Source organism: Ovis aries, chromosome 7 (genome assembly GCF_016772045.2).
Source record: "Ovis aries strain OAR_USU_Benz2616 breed Rambouillet chromosome 7, ARS-UI_Ramb_v3.0, whole genome shotgun sequence".
NCBI classification, from domain to species: domain Eukaryota; kingdom Metazoa; phylum Chordata; class Mammalia; order Artiodactyla; family Bovidae; genus Ovis; species Ovis aries.
The window spans coordinates 12,515,012-12,535,295 of record NC_056060.1 but is presented as its reverse complement, the minus strand read 5'-3'; the positions used below and the strand labels follow the sequence as shown (position 1 = coordinate 12,535,295).

Here is a 20,284-nt window from a genome sequence, read left to right as displayed (position 1 = left end):
TGAGCTTGCTCTCTCTAGCATGTACGGCCTCACCGGGTGGAGAGAAGTGGCCGAGGCAGGACAGAAAGCAGGGAATAAGGCTAATAAGGAGTGGTCAGCTGCATCAGGCTGAGAAGGGCCTTCCGTCAGATGGCCGTGTGGACAGGGGACAGAAGAGCCCTGCTTGAAAAGTACTGCATATATATAAAGTATAAAGTCTACTTTTAAGCCTTTACAAACAATGTATGAACTACAAATTCACTTGGTGCTCGCCATTCCCTGGGTGCCAGAAATTCACCCAGAAGAAAAAAGTCCTTTTGGCCCATGGATGCAGGATTTAGTTCCTGCCCCACACTCACCTGGTGAGCCCACCAAACCATGAGGTATGAGAACATGGCTATCCACAGGATGGATCCCAGGAAGGTGATAACAAAAAACTTCTTAGCCTCCTGTTTGAAAGTTTGAAAAGGAAGAGAAATAAGTTGCAGAGGCTAACGGGCTCTGGCCCTTCTGAGAGAGCCCCAGGAGATCTGCATGAGTGACAGAGATGTTTGACCTCTGCCTCCGGTGAGGACCTCGAAAAGGATGGGCTTAGTGGCCTACTCTAGATGAGACTAGACGGGGGTTCAGCACTGACAAAATGAAGGGAGCTATACACTGGCACTAGGACCAGCCAGTCTGGGTGTTTGGTTTGACTTCAGCAACTTTTCCCCACTCTGCCCCTCTCTGGATCCAGAGACAGAATATGGTTCCCCTTTGGGTGGAGTACAGTAGTCAGACCTTTCCCTATAAACAGGAATACAGAGTAGAAATAGCACTTAGAACCCTAGGTCTTCACAGTGTCACTATGAAATATAGAGGGGGTGCAGTGGCATCATTCCCATATTCAAATCAAGAAACTGAGAATTTAAGGAGAGATTATTTCACGTTGCTTACGGCAGTGGAAACAAACTCATTCCAGGGCCTCCCAAGTCCATCATTATGTCCCTTAGGTGCACGGTCCCCTCTAGAGCTGCAGGTTCCATCCCAGACCCTCTGTGGTTGAGCCCCGAAAAGCTGGTTTGCCCTATCGTCTCCCTCCTCTGAGTGGACAGGCAGAGAGGCCCCAGAGCTTCCCTAAGGATAGGCGACTTGGGGACAGCTGGGCAAACCCACCAGCCTCCGGACGTCGGGAACTGTCAGCCACAGCGGGAACACGATGGGCAGGAGAAAGAGGTAAATGGCTTGCTTCCGCCTGGTCTCAGGCCATTCCAGGGACAAAGGCTGCTCATTTTCCTCCTCTTCCTCCTCCTCTTCCTCCTCCTCCTCTTCCTCTTCGTCTTCCTCTTCATCTTCCTCTTCATCTTCCTCTTCATCTTCATTGTCACCTCCATCGCCTCCCCCTTCACCATCTACACCTTCCTCATCATCTTTGGCTCCACCTTGAATTTCACCATTCAATTCCTGCTCTCCAGTTTCACCTTCACCACCTTCTCCCGCCTGGGTTCCACCTTCATCTCCATCACCTTCCACTTCACCACCTTCTCCCGCCTGGATTTCACCTTCACCATCATCACCTTCCGCTTCTTCACCATCATCCCCTTCCACTTCACCACCTTCTCCCGCCTGGATTTCACCTTCACCATCATCACCTTCCGCTTCTTCACCATCATCCCCTTCCACTTCACCACCGTCACCTTTCTCTTCACCACCTTCTCCCGCCTGGATTCCACCTTCATCTCCATCCCCTCCTCTCCTTTCCGCCAGGATGTCACCTTCACTTTCATTCTCTCCTCTTCCTGCACTTTCACCTTCTAATGCAGCGTCGCCTCCGCTTTGCTCTCCACTTTCACCTTCAGCAGGAGCTTCCACCTTGCCACCTGTCCTTTGACCTGTGCTCTCAGCTTCGGCCCCTACTCCCTGCAATCCAAAACCAACAGATTAATGGGAAATGACTGCTCTGCTTGTTCCCTTTCCTGTTTCTCCCCACCATTTTGTTGTTGTTGTTCTCAGAATGTATCTAAAAGCTTGAGTATGAGGAAGAAACAAGTGCAATCATTCAGCAAAATTCCCTTTACAACACTCCTACCCAGTTCTGTCTTTATTTGATGATTTCTAGGGATGGAGAACTCACCACATAAAGCAGTTCCTGAACTCTGATTGGTTTGAAGTCCAAAATTTATACCAAAGTTCCACCCCCTGTGTATAGGTTTGCTTTTTGGAGCCACAAGGAACACTCTCCACACAGAGACAGCCTCTCTTCCCTGGGTTGAAGATTTCCAGGTCCTTCTACGGTTCCCCATGCTATGTCCTACAGCCTCCTCCCCTTCTTGATGAACTCATTCTAGTTAGCTTATATCCCATGAGGAGGTTTCTAAAATAACACCTCACAGAATCCAACAGGATTATCATGCCCCTTATTTTAGATACGATGCTTCCATTAATGTTGCTTAAAATGGCATGTTTGGTGGTTACATCACATTTCTGAGTCCATCTAAAACTCAACAGCAATATTATATGTGTAAAATGATGATGAAGATACCAATTCATTGAAGGTTTTTATGCGCCGGGCATCATGCTAAGTAGTATAGTAATAACAACAACAACTAGCACTTAGGAGGTTTCCTGAGTCAAATAATTTATCATACAGATAGAACTAAACCCATCTGACAGATGAAGCAAGGGTACAGAGTAGTTAAATGACCTGCTCGTGGTCCACACAGTTTGTCAGTAATGAAGCTGGGATTTGAATGTGAATCGTCCAGCGCTTGGCCTGTTCACCACCAAGCTACCCTGCTTCCCAAATGCCAGGACTGAATGAGATATTTGGTTCCCAAACCCGGTAGCTTATTAGAAATACAGACTTCCTTGCCCCACTGAACCAACTGAAGTAGGACTGAAAGCCAGGAATCTGTTTTCATATGCTGCCAAGTACTTCTAATAAGTGCACCTGTAGACATGTTTGGGTACCATGGACTGACTCCACATGCTCTATAAGCCATTGATTCTTAGGGTCCTCAGATGAGGCTCCTAATAACTTATAACAGGGCTTCCCTGGTGGCTCAGAGGTTAAAGCGTCTGCCTCGTGGGAGACCCAGGTTCGATCCCCGGGTCGGGAAGATCCCCTGGAGAAGGAAATGGTAACCCATTCCAGTATTCTTGCCTGGAGAATTCCATGGACAGAGAAGCCTGGTAGGCTACAGTCCAAGGGGTCGCAAAGAGTCAGACACGACTGAGCAACTTCACAATGTGCTGATCCAATCCCTTGAGTAAATGACCCGGGCTGTGTGCTCATGAAGTACATCGTCCATAACAAATTTCATGACACTGCCAATCCCCAGTGGGTGCTCAGTGATTCTAAACTCTGCTGCATATTAAAATCACCTAGAGGATTTAATTGCCTGGAGAATCCCAGGGACGGGGGAGCCTGGTGGGCTGCCGTCTCTGGGGTCGCACAGTGTCAGACACGACTGAAGCGCCTTAGCAGCAGCAGCAGCAGCAGAGGATTTAAAGACATTCATGCCCAAGGACCCACCCTAGATATCCTGACTTCACTGGTTGAGAGTGGGCCCTGGGTGGTTTTTTAAAAAGTTTCCCCAAATTATTTTCATATGCAACCAGGGTTCAGACCATCCAAAGAAGTCAAATATTAATATCCATGAGGCTTGTGCTTTCAGATGGGAATGAATAATTCCTGCCCTCCCTTCCCCAAGTTAATCTGGAGAAAATGACAAGTCATTTAAATCAATAACATCCTCTTCTCTGACAACTGTCAACCCCAATAGTCCCTGACAGGTGGCTCCTTTGCCCACATTGCAGTCAAAGCACCCCACTCTCCCTGCCACAGTTGACTGGACATAGGCTTGACCCCTGACCTGTGCCCCGGTTTGAATGGATTCGCTGTCTTCTGAGACAGGGAGCCAGTCACTGATTGATCCCATTGTGGACTGGAGGACTGGGGTAGTAGTTTAGGTCTCCGTGTGCTAATAAGGAAGCAATGGAGTCAGCTGCCAGGAGTGATAAAGCTGCACACGGAGGAGGACATGAGGGAGGGTGGGATGTGCAGGGAGGCCAGCAGGGCCACAGGTGCCCTCCCAGGCCTAGGTCCAACTCACTGTGGGACCAAGTTTCACTTCCTGACCTGGGGTCCCGGGAGACGCCTCTGTATCCTCTCAATCCCTTTTACTTAAGCCAGCTGTAACTGGCCTACTCAGGACACTCATGCTACCACTGAAGATGTCTTAGACACTGAACCCAAAGTTGCTGACTTAAGGATGAAATATAATTGAGTGCTCCTGGGTGTCCAGTAGAGGAGAATGTCAGGGCTGGAATCTGTGAACTAAATGTCAGTCACTGACCCCTCACTGAGTGCCTGCAGAGCACTGTATTTCTGGGGCGGGAGGGGAGGGGAGCAGCGGGGGACAGAGACCACTCAGACTCGGATCCTGCCTTCCGGAATCTCACCACCTCACAGGGGCACTCGGAGAGACTCACAAATAGAGTACAGGGAAGACAGTAAGGGCCCTAAGAGAGGAAGAGAGCACCACGGGCATTCACACTGTGGGGTCAAGGAAGCTTTGTGGCAAAAGAGGCATTTACACTAGCTTGGAGGAATGGGTGAGATTAGGATATATGAAGATGTAGGGGAAAGGGGCATTCTGGAGGGAGAAGGCCATGTGAAGCAAGGCCTGGAGGTAAAATGCATGGAGACAAGAAGTTCAGTGTGGTTGCAGCAAGGTGGAAGAGAGGCTGTGAGACTGTAAAGGCAGCAGAGTCAGAACTCAGGAGGGCTGTGAGCCAGGCTGAGGCACCCTGGAAGGTCCCAAGGCCTTGGCCCAGCAATCCTCCCACTGCGCCTCACACTGCCTGGTTCCACTGTACCCTAGCGCCTGACAGAACCACCGCCCCCCGCCCCCAACAGTTACTCTCACGTTTTTAAAGCATGCGACAGCTGGCAACATATTCTCATACATATTATCTCACTCATACTAAGGTATTACAGTGAATTAACTGGCCCCATGAGGTATTCGATCTTCAAAGAAAGGGCAATGCTTACCCCAGAGGAATGAACCTCCAACAACCATTTCCAACCTTCAAGGAAGGACTGACTTTTGGATGGCAAGTGCTTCCCTGGGCCTCTCAAATTCCGCCACCTGGGAAGAGGCTTGTGCCTACCTGACTGCCAGGATCCTCCTCCTGATCTCCCTTGACGTATGGAGCAGGGGCTGGTGTGACCGTGACCGCAGGGAGCTTGGCCGGCTCCTCCTCTTTAAAGGATAAACATGGGATAGGTCAGAAGAGTGTGCTGGGTGCTGAGGGCAGTTGGCAGAGATGGTGGGAGTGGCTACAGGGCTATTGGATTTGTCCACTTCAGGGTCTCAGAAGGTCTGTTTGGGGCACTCCCCATCAACCGGAGAAGGAAAATGATGTGACATGAATCGTTCCCGTCCTGTCCACAGAGATGTCTGCACATGAGGACAGCCCCTCTCCTCACTCTTCCTGGATTTCCAGGCATTCACATCCTGGCACTGTGGCCAAGGATACTGTGAACAGCTTGGAAGAGAGGGCAAAGCCCCAGCCCTCAGCGCCTGGCCCTTCCCCCTAACCAGCTACATGGAGAGGAGCCCATTGCTTTCCAAGGCAGCAGCTAGGGAGCCTTGGAATAGGACTGCGGGAAAGAGAATCGCAAGGTCTGGAGATCTGGGTTTAGGAACACGCTCTCTCACTTCTTGGCTACCTTGCTCTGAGCTTCAGTTTCCTTGTCTACAGAGTGGTAACAATGCTGCTGTACCTGCCTGCTGGGTGGATAAGGCAGGCCTGGGGTGCTGTGCAGAGCTGTCTCAGTCCCTCGTCCCGGCTGCCACACGGATGCTGGACTTGTGTGTCACCAGACCCCTGACGGCCCTCCATTACTGGGGCTGCTGGTCTCATACCAATTTCCTAGCAGCAGAGTCCTTGTGTAGAAGCAACAGGAAGAAGAAACAGAGTCCAACAGACTCTCATTTGGGACAAGATTTAGCAAAGAAGTCCAACACCCTTAACAGGCCTTGCCTACCCTATGTGAGGAGGGTACAGAAGGAGCTGCACAGAGCTGCCCTCGGGCCTGCAGCCACATCAGGAAGGGAGCACAGTGGAAGGAGGAGGCCAGATGACAGCGGGCACGGGGCAGCGCTAGCTCATCACGCCAGCTGACTGGCCCAGAGAGGGCAGAAGGCAAGCCCAGACCCTGGTGACAGGGGTGAGGGAGGCGGCAGGAGAAAGCCAACTGGTCTCACCATCCTCTCACCTTCTGGTCTGCTCTCGGCTTTGGCCTGAGGCGTGGCTTTTGCCTCCTGAATCAAGGTCTCCTCCTCCTTGTCCCTGGAGGGCCGGGCTGTGAATGAGAAAGGAAACACGTCTTATCCAGGACTGCAGTGTCCCTGCTACACCCTTCAGCTAGCCTGGTCAGCTGACGGCCAGAGCAGCTGACGTGGGTGGAAGGAGTCTGGCCTGGAAGTTGCAACATGCAGACTCTGGTCCCCGTAGGCCTATCCACAGTGCCCAATTCCCACAGTTTTGCCTTAAATTCACTACACTGTCACTAACTAGCTATGACCTTCAGCTAGTCACTTCCCCGCTCTAGGCCCGTTTCTTTTCTGATAAAATGACATGGTTAGACTTGGGGGCAACAAATAGTATTTATGTCCTTTATGAACTCAAGCGATGGCTGCCTGAGTGCTGAATTGAGAATTCTGCTCCAAGCGTGGCTGCAGAGCACCATGATTCATTGGTGATGTCCGCGATGGGCAGGGAATGGGGAAATAATGACAGGGAGGTGTTCCCGCAACCCCTGTAAGGTCTGCAGGTTACCGTCTATGAATTTACTTTGCTCTGGCTCCAGGGCACTCCTGGTGGCTATGCTCATAAGCGCCCCCTCTCCAGTGGGAAAGGGAAATGACGGACCATCAAGCTCCTGTCACACTCCTTTCGACCTCAGACACCTGGAACCCCAGCAGAGCCTCCTTCCAGACCCCTGTGCACGCCTTATGCTTTGCTGGTGGTCCACAGAGCATCATGCACAGAACAGTGCTGTCCTGATTTCCAGAAAAGAAACATGGGGAAGTCAACTCTCTTTCAATGACTATGTTCCAGGCAACATGCAAAGCGCTGCGGTTTCAGCTGAGAGGCACGAGCCTGAGCTGCAGGGGCTCAGGAGGGCCCTCCTCACAGCTGGGCCGGCCGCAGGGCAAGGACAAGGGCACGGCGACAGAGCAAGGCCGTGGGTCTATCTGGGGTCCAGGCTGGTGCCCCGTGGATGCCGGGTGGCCTGGGGAAGCCTGTGCACCCCCGCTACACCTCAGTGTCCCCTCCCTAAAGAAGCAACAATATGATATACTCAGAACACTGATGTGGGGGTCCAAGGGACAAAATAAACAGAAATACTTTAACTGCTGCATTAAATATTGCCATGTTAGTTTAAATTTTGGAGTAGGATGCCTGGGTTTGAATCCTAGTTCTGCTACTTGCTAGCTATGGATCCAGCAGGGTGATCCTCTGTACCTCAGATTCCTCACCTATAAAATCTTAACAGAGTTGTTGGAGGAATACATGAATTTATATTCGAACATGCTTAAATCAGCGCCTGGCAGCTACAAGATACTACCTAAGTGTTAGCTATGACAACAATGATGAGCTGACAACACTCGCTGAGAGCAGCTGTTCCACCCAGGAAGCAATTCTGCGCCGCTGAGGCCCAGCATTCCAGAGGCACACTGGAATGTGTGTGTTAATTCTGAGTTAGAAGGGACCCCGAAGATCCTCTGGTCCACAACACCGGCACACTCAAGATTTGGGAATCCACTCTGCCTGGGTCCAGAAGCAGAAGCAGGTCTGGAGTTTCCTTCTCTCAACCTGTCTCCTGAGCAATCAGGGTGGTTCAGCTGCAGCTGCCTCTGGCAACTGGCTCCACCCCCACAGAGCCATCACTCCGGCACGTGTGATCCCGTGAAGCATCCTGTCTCGGTGGGCCTGCTCAGCAGGTCCCATCAGAACTGAAATGTCAGCAAGTGGGTACTCCCACTGCCTCCCTCACGCAGACAGCTCCAGCGCCCCCGTGGACACTGATCAAGCACTGCAGTCTTCTGCTGAACAACACATAACTTTTCCAAGGGCTCCCCTGACCCCTGTCCTGGTGCCAAGAATACCTGTGGACTGTTGCCTGGAGGGGCTGGCAAGAAAACCAAGTTTCCCTCTTTCTTCTTCTTCTTCATTACACGCCCTAACCTCTCACTTCCCACGCCACTAAGGAACGCAGGTCAGCTTCAGGGCCTTTCTCTGTTCCTTCGTCTCTTTCATATACACACGCACACATCCATGTGAAGTCACCAGAAGCATGAGGTACTAGAGAGGTAAAGCTCCTGCCCAGGGTAAGAGTTCAGACCACAGATCAGCTCTATGGAAAGAGCTGGAACACTTGGAAAGGGTAGAAACATCTGGACAGCCATCTGAAAATAGCATACAGAAACACAAACGTGTCTGGAAAGTGCTGGGAACGAAGGCCTTCATCCCAGCCCCTCCTGGATGGACTCTTGGGGTGCAGGATCAGGGCCGGCTTCTCTGAGCAGGGCCGCACGCCAGCAACATCAGCAAACCTTCTCCGGGAGGGCAGCTGCACACCCGCCACACACCCACACAAGACATGCTTGTCTTCCCGGGGATGACTGTCACTGGCTCCCCCAGCGCCTGTTTCCTCACGTGGCTTCTCAGCTCTCAGTGTGGCCGGATCATCTCCTTAGTATCAATCTCCTCTGACCTCGGCCTGGCCTGGACACGGCCTGGACTTCACATAATCCTGTTAGGACAAGTAGGCCAGCGGGCAGCTACTGGTCATGGAAGAGGCTCAGGCAGGGGCCCCTGAAGGCCCATTCAGGATGAAGTCTTTATCTTTAGGACTTTACTAGAGCCGACAGTTCCACAAGGAGAGCCAGGCCTAACCCAGGGATACAGTTTCCTTCACGGTGCCCTGGCCAGATACACCCCCAGCACTGACCACCCGTAGGTGGCTGATGCTGTAGACTGCACCCCGAAACCCCAGGGGTGCTGTTTTTTTGGAGCTGACATGGGGGTGGCCTCTCCCAATGTCTGTGGAGGCTCTCCTTCAAGATTTTGTAGGGAAGGTTTGATCACCTTATTTTTGACTCTACTTTACACAGTACAATATGCTTGTCTTAAACAACCAATATCCTATGTGAAGAAGATGCTTCAGGGTCTGAGAAATCTGAAGCCCCTAAAATCTGTCCCTGGGCCTCACGGGTCAGTATCTGGTGTCACATTCAGCTCAGGCCTCAGCCTCCTGCCCAACTGCACTCCTTGGCTTCTACCCAAAAGTCAACTTTCTCTGATGGGCCTCCTGCCCGGCTCCAGTTCTGTACCAGCGTCCCAGAGACAGAGGCACCCCAAGAGAATAGGAGTGTACCTGAGAGTGCCCTTTGGGGCCCGCAAAGCGTGTCCAAGACGGCTCTCTGAGGAAGCGGGGCAATTGGCGAGATGCGATAGGTGGATGGTGAGACTCTCAGCTGTTTCTATCATTTGCCAAGTTAGACTTTAGCCTCCACTGCACTTTGGACCCTCATGACTCCCAGAAGAGGTCCTGCTGGCTCTCAGGGTGTCCTTTGGGATTCCTGGCTGAGGGAGGGGTCAGCCAGCTTCCTAGGACTCCAAAGCTGAATACAGAGCAAAGGAAGGTACCAGCCAGAACTTCCAGCCATGGGGGCCCACAGGAGGTGCCCCCAGAAGCAACCTTGGCCACACTACCTGGCTGGAGACTCTGTGGGACACTGAGGCTAACTCATGGGAGTGGGCTTTGCAGGAAGTCACTGAGAGCAGCCCCCATGGAGACCACTGCAGGGCACGCGACCCTCACGGCCTCACTCACTGCAGATGAACCCTCTCGTTTCACAGGAGGGACAAAGAGACAGGGAGGTAGGGGGATGTGCGTAACGAAGGGCCTCAGCTCCTCAGGGTCCTCTGGGTGAGGCTTCCCCGACGGCCTGCCCTTGCCACCCACCCTCTCCCGCCCTCACTCCACTGCCTCTGCACTTCACAAGCCCCAGTTCTGTCCAGCTCAGAAGGGAGACCACGCAGGTCTGGCAGGCCTTGCTTACCTTCCCCCAGAGGGTCCAGGCTGTGGAGCATGAGCTGGTAGATGGTGCTGCGGATGGTGCTGTTGTGCAGAGAGGCCGAGCTGCTCCCTCGGGTCAGCATGGACGAAAGCTGAACAGGAAAGAGCCGCACAGGCCTCATTGGGCCCCCGTCAGAGCCAGGGGAGGCGCCACAGGGGGGCCTCGTGAAAAGTAAAGATCAGAGCCTTATCTTGGCGTCCCCTCTCCCTTCACCTCAACAGGAGAGTTACAGTGCTTCCCTTCTCAGCCTCCCCTCAACTCTTCCATGACTGGTTAATTCTACCTACCAAGTCATTCCCCAAGCTCCTGACAGGGAGCAGACGATGTATATTAAGGACACCACATTCCTGAGGGATGGTCCATCCCTGCAAGTCCACCCTCTAAGAAACAGTCTCACCCACACACCTCACAGACAGCCCCTGACAGTCCCCAGAGAACACCCTGGCGCTGTGTCACTGGCCCACCCCCGGAGACAAGCAAGGCTGTGACACCCACCTACAGAGAAAACCGAAAGTCACCAAGGCCGAGTGCTTATCCGTCTTTGGGGCATCAGTGAAAGAGTTAAGACGGGGGCCCAGGCCTTCGGAATCCAGCCCTTTCTTTTCTACCCATGTGCTCAAGAGACCTTCACAGGTACACACATACACACGTCTGCATCTGCAGACACACAGGTGTGACACCTACTCACCCATAGCATTAAAAAGGCAGACCAAATGGAGTCGCTTGTGCTCTGCTCACATCACCAAACTGAAACATAAGACACCTAACCTAACTGCAGTTCCAGCCCCTCCAAGGAACGTACTCTTAATCAGTTAGTCTGGAAAGACCTGGTTAGCACACTAGTGAGGTGATCTACTGACAGACCCTTGCTATCCCCCAAAGGAAGGTGACCTTGCCTGAAGCAAACTGGAACTCCTTTCTATTTGCTAAATGGGATGCTGCCCAATTCAGGAATTATTGAATAAAGCCAATCTGATCTTTAAATTGACTCAGTTGGATTTTTTGTTCATTTTTTCACACTAGTGACACACATAGAAACACCATCTGATTTACAAGGAAACATCCAAAGTCAGACGAACTGCTTGCTCGGTCCTCCTCCAGCCCTCTGGACCTGACCTCTTCTGCCATCTAGTGGCTATGGTCACATAATACTTCACAACAGTCCTAGGAATTTTCGTAGGATGGGGGAAGTTTCATTCAGCACCCAGCCTCTTCTAAGGTCCTCAAACTTCTTCCCAAATGCCCCACAGGCCAAAGGCAGCTAAGACATAGTTTTTCAGAAACCTCAGATTCCTTTGCCCCGCCCTTTGTATGTTTCTCTTAGTTCTAGGGCATTCCAAAGCCACAAGTAATTCGGCTTTTAGACCAGAGTGTTGGAGCTACAAAGTGGGACTTGAGTTTGTCTAGTCCAGACATTTTCCTGATGCAGAATCTGAGGCCCATGCTCACACAGGCAGTGAGCAGTGACATTCTGGGCTTAGCTCCCAAGCTAGTGCCCCCTCCAAGGCCACCTGGAGGTGACAGTCCCTCTGGCTCCCTCCCTGCTCACCCTGACAGAGTTCCCAGGAGCTTCCCAGGCTTGAGCCCAGCCCAGGATCCCCGGCTTCTGGGCCATAGCGTCCTGGGTCTGTGGTCGTCCTCTGAAACCCTGCAGTGGCCCCCTGGGCAGACTCCACATGGCACCCACCTTCAGCTTCTTGTTATCCTGCTGCTCATCCACCACAACTGTCCCATCGCCCAGCTGCAAACAGGGACAGGAATCACAAGATGTTTAGAGAGACCCTCCCCCTTCCTCCCTACTTCCCTCTCTCTCCAGGGAGCCCTCGTGCGGAAACACAGAAACACACCCAGACATAACCTGGCCTCAGAAAATGTTTCTAACATGTCCCAGCCTGGACTTCCACAGTCTGGCTTCAGTCTGCATGCATTCCCAGTCAAATGTGTCCACTCGCTGAGGCGCAGCAACTCAGCTACACCGTCTTTCAGCCCCTCAGCGCCACCCTCTTCACCCGCATCACACGGCCCCTCCTCCTCTGTTTGGAGCCCTCTTCCCCACCTGCCATGGCTCAGGTCTGCATTTATATGCCATCTTCCTCCGGGAAGCTAAGGTGTGTATCTAATCCTCTTTTATGGACGCCTCTTCTTTTCTTTCATAGCACTTTCCCCAATTTGTATGCTATTTGTATGGGATATCCTGGTGGCTCAGAAGTAAAGAATCTGTCTGCAATGCAGGAGACCAGGGTCCAATCCCCGGATCGGGAAGATCCCCTGGAGAAGGAAATGGCAACCCACTCCAGTATTCTTGCCTAGAGAATTCCATGGACAGAGGAGCCTGGTGGGCTGCAGTCCATGGGGTCCCAGACTCGGGCACGACTGAGCAACTAACACGTCACTTTCATTTGTATGCTAGCAAACACAAATAAATTGACTGTCCCACTAGACCCTTAAAGATAGACTATCTATTTCATTTATGATACCTGCTTATATGCCAAGCATAAGAACGCTGCCTGGCATTTAGCAAGGGTTCAGTAAATACTGGCTGAATGAGTGAACAGTCACCAATGGCCTCCTCCAGTAATCGTCTTCACCTTAGCACTGCCGCCACCATGCCATCACCTTCCATGGCAAGCGGCAGAACTGGACTTCCTACACTCCCATCTCAGCCTGATTAGAAAATGCAGAAAATGCTGCCTGATTCGGGGCTACCCAACATTTATCCACCCAATTTGCTCATCATCCAGTTCTTATTTTCTGAGCACCTGCTGTCTACCTGGAACTGTGCTAGTGTTGTGGGGACACAAAGGTGTCCAGGGCATGGATTCTAGCTACAGAAAAGAATCAAGACCGACGACAACATCAACACATGACAAAGCAGAATGTGCCTGAAGAAATGAGAGACATAGATAGAGACGTGCTAGGACGGACACGGAAGCCTCCGAAAAGTAGGTGAAATCTAGGTAATCTTTGAAGGATGGTAGAGGTTGGAATGCCTGGACACACACTGTTGAATGGATGAACGAACATACAACGAACGAAACAAAATAGAAACAACCAGTATGATTATGAAGGGGGCACTGTGGATTTTTTGGACAAATTCGCTCTTTCACTGGGATACAGGAGGTTACAGCACCAAACCCCACAACCCAGCCACCTCACTATTTATGATGTCCGATTCTCACCAGTGAGTTCTGAGAAATATGAGCGGCCAAGCTACCCTTTGGGATGAGTGGTTCTGTCCACAAAAGGAAAGGAGAGACTGACTTTTGCCCCAAGAAGCACATGCCTAGTGATTTCTCTTCCAGTCAGACTTATTTAAATCAAAGTACTCCCCTGTGGGTTCAGTCTTCATTGTATATATCAACGTCTTCTACCCTCAGTAGGCACTTCTAACTTTCTGAAGCCCTTCACATGCATTTTCTCACTTGATACTAACTCTATGAAACAGACAAGACTAGTATTATTGCAATCTTGGCAGATAACAAGACAGATGCAGAAGGGGTCTATGACTTGCCCACATTCACAACAATAGTGCCAGAATTCCCCATCTCCTAATCTCTTTTCAGAGGTTTGTTTTGGTGTTACTTTTACTAAATCACATGAAGTCAAATTTATATTTCCTAGTGGCTCTGTTTCAAACTACTGACATTTCAGGTAAATGGATGTAAACGTCTGCCTACATTTCAGTGTGACAGATGGGTCCATATATGGGTACTGGCACCGGCAATGAGGTGCTTTCAGAGTATGCCCTTATTACACACACATTCCCCTATGAACCTCTCACACCACACCAATCATCCCCCTCTTTCTTCAGCCCCACCAGCCCACCGTCTCCTCATGAAAACTAACCAAGAGGCTGAGGAAACTAAAGACGACTTTCATACCAGCCAAGCCCCCAACACCTGTGAGGCATCTTGATGAGGATGAGCGGCAGGGTCCCTTGCTCACAGGAATGGTGGCACACAGGGCAACCCCTCAAGGGCCTGTCCTCCTGACCTCCAGTTCCCACCTCCCACCGACGCAGCAGGTGATCCACCTCTCCCTTTCTAGATCATCTGAGACACAGTTCCTAAACTGCACATGCGAGTCTGTGATATTCTTTTAGGCATTCACTCAATAAAGATTTTCTAGATCCCTGGTCTGAGCCATAACTTCACTGAACACAGTCTAGCACCCTGACCCACTCATTTGTCTAGGCTGGAAACCTGAAAGTCTGCCCAAATTCCTCCCCCCATAGCTCATGTATACCTGTCAGACCTAGCTCCTGAAAGTCCTCAAATGTGGCCTCATTTCTCTATTCTCCTGCCTACCATCCCATAACTCCCTCCTGACTCCTGGTCTGTTCTTCTGATTCGTTGTTCACCCCTCAGCCAGAGTGATTTTCTGAGAGAAGGACATCATGTCCCTTCCCTGCACCTTGGGGGCTCAAAGTCCTCAGGGGGGAGTCTCCTTAGCTAAGCATATTCTAGCCTCCTGCTTACCTTCAGTCCAGTGCTTACCTGATAGCAACAGAATGCAAGCCACATATGTAATTTTAATTTTTTTAGTGGTCACATTTTTAAACAATAAAAGAAACAGGTGAAATTAATTTTAATAATGTACTTTAACTCAATATATCAAAATTATAGTTCAACTTGTAATTAATTTTAAAATGTTAACAAAAAATTTTACCTTTTTTCTCATACATGCGTGCTCAGTTGCTCAATCATGCCCAACTCTTTGAGACCCCATGGATTACAGCCTGCCAGGCTCCTCTGTCCATGGGATCTCCCAGGCAAGAATTACTGGAGTGGGTTGCCATTTCCTCCTCTGGGGGATCATCCCAACCCAGAAACTGAACCCACATCTCCTGCACTGGCAGGCAGATTCTTTACCACTGAAACACCTGGGAAGCCCCTTTTTTTCAACCTAACCCTCTGAAACCCTTTCATACTTACAGCACATTGCAATTCAGACTAGCCTCACTTCAAGAACTCAGTAGCTAGAAGTGCAATATTAAAATTAGTTTCACATGCCTTTTTTTTTTTTTTTTTTTTTACTATTTAAAAACGTGCCTTGACATGCATAAAGGCCAGGGGAAGGAGAGATGGTGAAGCTGCACTGGCCTTTACACACGCCTAGGAGACTCCTATCCCCTCTTCCGTCAGCCAACCCCTGCTTGTCCTTCAAGATTTGGCTAAGCATCACCTCCCCTACAAAGCCTTCCTTGACTTTCTGTTGAGATGTCCACTCTCAGCAGTGCTAAATCCCTCAGCACTTAACTATATCATCACACGTGATATGGTAAAGGTTAGCCTTACTTTTCTGTCTTCCCCACTGAGAGGAATTTACCACAGAACTGATAAAGCTTAAACCTCAGGGTCCATCTCTCCCCTACACAAACCCTTCCAAGGCCTCATGTTTAATTCTGTAGCAATGGTTTTATATTCCTTTTCTTAAACAGTGTCAGACCCCACAAAACCTGGATCAACTCCTGTTCTTCTGACAGGCTGAGCCGCTTGTGGGCTGGGACTGTGCCTTATCTGACTGTATCCCCAATTCCTACACAGGTCTCTGACAAAGAGAGTCCATAAATGTTTGCCAAATAAACAAACACTGGAATTCTTTAGGGCTTAATCCTAAACTCTCTCTCTCCCCTTCTCCCTCTCAGAGTAGCATCAGCTGGTCCTTGATTGTAATAACCATACATTTGTTGGTAATTCCCAAATTTCTACTTCCAGCCCTGACCTTGTTCATAAGCTTTAAGTCCATTTGTGCAACTGCCTCTCAGAGGCATCCACTTGGAGGTGACATAAACTCTCAAACTCATTCCAGGGTGGGAACTTGTCTCCCCAGAACCTGTTCTTCCCATACTCGTCCTTTTCTCACTAGATGGCGCCACCATCCACCCCCGCTGCTCAAGCCAACTCCTTGCCTCGCTCTCACTGGCCCTCCACATCCATAGTACCACCAAGTCCAGGTGACTCTGTCTTCAAAATACCTCTCGAAGATACACACACAAATACATGCTGGACACCTACAACAATCTCTTGACTTGACTCCCTGCTTCCACCCTCGCACACCCACCACTCACTTTATACACAGCACTTAGGTAGTGACCTTTTAAATATGATTCCTCATTACATCATTTCCCACTGAACTTCACATAAGACCCAAACTCCGCATGTGAACCACAGGGCCCTGCAGAAGCAACTCTCCCCTTACTCACTAAATATCTGCTGTTGCTATTTAGTTGCTAAGTTGTATCCCCACTCTTTGCAACTCAATGGACTGTAGCCTGTAGGCTCCCAGCTCCATGGGATTCCCCAGGCAAGAATCCTGACCTCTAATTCTTTCCTCTAATGCATCAAGGTCTGTCCCTGCTTTGAGTCTTTGCAAATGTTTCCTCGTCGTCCCCTATGGAGCATGGGGAAGAAATCCAGAAGAATCCTCATTCTGCACGTCTACTTGGACTTCTCCTCCAGGAGACCTCCCTTGCTCTCCCTGGCTGACGAGGGCCCGCTACCTTCACTCTCCATCATGTGCACTGCTTATGGTCTTCACAGCACTTTTCATACTCGGAAATATGTTAACTTATTTTACTTGTCTATCATCCACATGCCCACTCCCCCACATTAAAACATTTTCTGTCAGTTTTATATTTCCAGTGTATTCAGGTGGCAGAGCATCCAAAAGTCATGCTGTTTTCTTCCCTGGTGGCTCAGACGGTAAAGCGTCTGTCTACAATGCGGGAGACCCGGGTTCGATCCCTGGGTTGGGAAGATCCCTTGGAGAAGGAAATGGCAATCCACTCCAGTACTATTGCCTGGAAAATCCCATGGATGGAGGAGCCTGGTAGGCTACAGTCCATGGGGTCACAAAGAGTCGGACACGACTGAGCGACTTCACATCCACATTCACATGATTACCTAAATTCATATCTAATCCCATCACATACACTAGGGGAAAAAAGATTATCCTGTTGTATGAGTAGATATAAAATCTCTAGAAGAGATTTTACATACATCTATAGGAAAAAATAAGTCATTCTAAATGTGTGATCAGATGTTTGAGTTTTTCTGTTAATATCTGCTTGTTTCTTATGATTCATTTTGTCCTCTGCTAGCACCCAGCAGCAGATGAATGCTGAAAGCTTAAGAGAATTTTATGAAGAAAAGAAGCCTTAACACTCAGGATTTGATTCTTGCCATATTTTCCTGATAACTAGGGGGAAGCTGACTATTATTTAAGAATTTAAGGAACTCTTGGTGATCCAGTGGTTAGGACTCCACGCTCTCACTGCCAAGGGCCTGGGTTTGATCCCTGGTTGGGGAACTAAGATCCCACAAGCTGCATGCTGCAGCCAAAAAATAAAAGAGAGAGAGAGAGAGAAACAGAGGAGGGAACCCCTCAGACTAACTAGGGTGAGTGCTTCGGGAGCACAGGCAAGCTGGCAAAGGCAGACCCACAGAGGCAGGAAGGGCGCTGGTGGCTGCTGCTTGTTCACAGCAAACAGCTGGCTGGCTGGCAGCGCAGGCACTGGAATAAATGTGAACCCTGACAAGAAAGGGAAGACTGGTTCCTAAAGAGACACCAGGTCTGTCTGCTTGGGGTTCCTGTTCTGTTTTTTTTTTTTTAAACTGCCAGGAAGAAACTAGCCTGCAGCACACTGAAGAAGAGAGTGACAGACTTCTTCCTGGGGTTTCACACTCTGAAGTATGCTCGGGGGCAGAATGAGGATACGGCTTCCAAAGGAGCCCGGGCCAGTCTCATTCCCCAGCTTGCATACCTTTTCACCTCTCGTGCTCTGTGGCGAAGGGCTGTCTCGCCAGCCAGCATCTCATGCAGACAGCTGGTTCTTTCTACCTAAGACTGCAGCTCTCTCTACAAAGAAGGGCCCAGCATCCTTCAAGCACAATAAGGCGTTTTAGCCAGGTTAGAGCCTCAACTCCAGCTTTCTGCAACTATGCATGGTCAAGGAAGGTCAGATATTTATCATTTGGGACCACAACAAATAACACTGAGAGCTTCAAACCCAGGTGCAAAAGTTTCAGAGCAAGCTAAGTTAGACTGTGTTGATAACGATACAAACATTTATCATTTCTTTACTGGGTTCATAAAAGGCACTCTCAAACCAATACATATCAGTTTGACAATGTTGTCTGAAATATTCTTAGCTTTGATTTTTTTTTTTTGCAGCCAGTGTTAAAAGAAAGACTCTAGTTACTATGTGTTTGTGTTTGGTACTATATCATTTTTTTTTCTGGAAATATTTTCAAGTGTGAACTCTGAATAGAATCATTCACAAAAAAAAAACAAAACACTTTATTCTGATTCTAGGTTATCAGAGCAGAATAAAAAGTGAAAGCTCCTCTAGCTGAGAAACTCCACAGATAACAGCTGGATGAATATTTTACTAAAAAATGAATTGTTCTATGCTGATCTTACATCTTCAAATTGTTCAGATGGGAGAACTCTCAGGAAAACTCCACAGGGCATTCCTATTTGTTTACTGATCGTCTGTGGCTGCTGTCAGGCTATGGTGACAGAGTTGAGTAGTTGTGATAGAGACTATACGGCCTGCAGAAGCCTAAAATATTTACTGTCTGGCCCTTTACAGGAAAAGTCTGCCAAACCCTGCCCTAGTTCATCCTATTCACTTTACAGATGAACAGCGTGAGATCTGGAAGAAAAGCAAAACGACTTTGTAGCACTTTGCACAGTGTCCCCTTTACAGGAGCTTTTGTCTGTGCCTGTCCCTCTTACTGCTTTTCATCTAAGTGCTCAGTAATATAGGTTTATCAAGTTGCACTGACTTTCCCAGGGTAACAGGGAAAGTTATCAGAGGAAATAGGGTTAAAACCCAGATAAACAGGCTCATGAACTGGTGACAAGGACCACCAGCTAGTTATCAACTTCGGCTGAGTTACTTATCTTCTCCAAGCCTCTGAGCTGCAAAATGGCAATCACAATCTATTCTCGCAGAGGTTTTTTTCTTTTTTCTTTTTTTTTTCTTTTTTGGCCATGCCAAGCAACATGCAGGATCTCAGTTCCCCAACCAGAGTCTGAACCTGGGCCTTGGTCGTGAAAGCCCAGAATCCTAACCACTAGGCCACCAGAGGACTCCCGTCTTGCAGGGTTCTACTGACAAGTCATTGAGGTGATGCACGTATGTCACAGGCCCTCCACCAGTGTGGATTCCTTTCCCTACTCCCTTTTCTCTGTAAACCGGAGACCCTGACCTGTTAGAGGAACAGGTTGTTTCCCTAAGGAAACAACCAAATACTTGCAGAGCTTCTGCTAGGGATGAGGCATTGAGCTTAGCCCTTTGGGAGACACAAAGATTATTTCCCCTATTTAATAGCAATGATGAGGCTAATCCTGTGGCCACACCTCACCCCCGGCTACCACAAGAGGAAGGGAGAGGCCCAAGTGTCTTTCCTGTTCCTGGGAGCTGGCTCCCACTGCCCTCTACTTCTCTTTGCCCTGCTTAAACTTCCTGAGCAGTTGTGGCTCTGACTTCTCCCCAACCCTCCTCCTCCTTGACTCCTGACCACTGTCTGCCCCTTCCCTACTTCTTACTCTCTTACCTTTGGGGCGTGGCTGACTTACTAAGCCTAGTTTTCCTGCCTTCTCCAAGTGATGCTCAAAGGGACCCATTAGTCAGGGAAGAGGTGTGAACTGATAGGTCAGTGTGAGTGACATACAAGGCAAGCTCATTTTCTGAGTTAAAGTTTCATAGTTAAAGTAAGGTAATTTGCAGGGGTGAGTACACACCCTTGCATAAATCACAAAAATGAGTACCAACACAGAAAAGGGAGTAGGGAAGGAATCCACACTGGTGCAGGCCCTGTGACATACGTACATCATCTCAACAACTTTTCAGTAAAACCCTGCAAGACGGGAGTTCTCTGGTCACCTAGTGGTTAGGATTCTGGGCCTTCACTGCCATGGCCCAGGTTCAGACCTTGGGTGGGGAACTGAGATCCTGATGTTGCTCAGCATGGCCAAAAAAGAAAAGAAAAACACAGATCAAAGATTGGATTTTCAGAGAATCCTTGAAGAATTCAAACAGAATAGCTTGCCTCAGTCTGTTAGTGAAGGGCAGGTTAATTTATCTCCCTGATTCATGGGGTCGCAAAGAGTCGGACACGACTGAGCGGCTGAACTGAACTGGACTGAACATGATC

General features: G+C 49.5%; 1 protein-coding gene across 7 annotated transcripts in view; it reads right to left on the bottom strand.

Annotated features, from left to right (window-relative positions):
- SLC24A1 (solute carrier family 24 member 1) overlaps positions 1–20,284 on the bottom strand; it is a 52,917-nt gene that overhangs the window by 3,816 nt on the left and 28,817 nt on the right. For 4 of the 7 annotated variants that reach the window (XM_060418866.1, XM_027971509.3, XM_060418867.1 and 1 more), the window contains 6 exons: positions 11,806–11,859; positions 10,101–10,209; positions 6,245–6,331; positions 5,134–5,225; positions 1,135–1,878; positions 339–428 (listed from right to left, as the gene is read on the bottom strand). In XM_060418866.1, coding sequence (XP_060274849.1) covers positions 339–428; positions 1,135–1,878; positions 5,134–5,225; positions 6,245–6,331; positions 10,101–10,209; positions 11,806–11,859 — 1,176 coding nt within the window. The remainder of the gene's footprint in view (positions 1–338; positions 429–1,134; positions 1,879–5,133; positions 5,226–6,244; positions 6,332–10,100; positions 10,210–11,805; positions 11,860–20,284) is intronic. The other 3 variants (XM_060418870.1, XM_060418869.1, XM_060418868.1) reach the window with 1 other exon arrangement.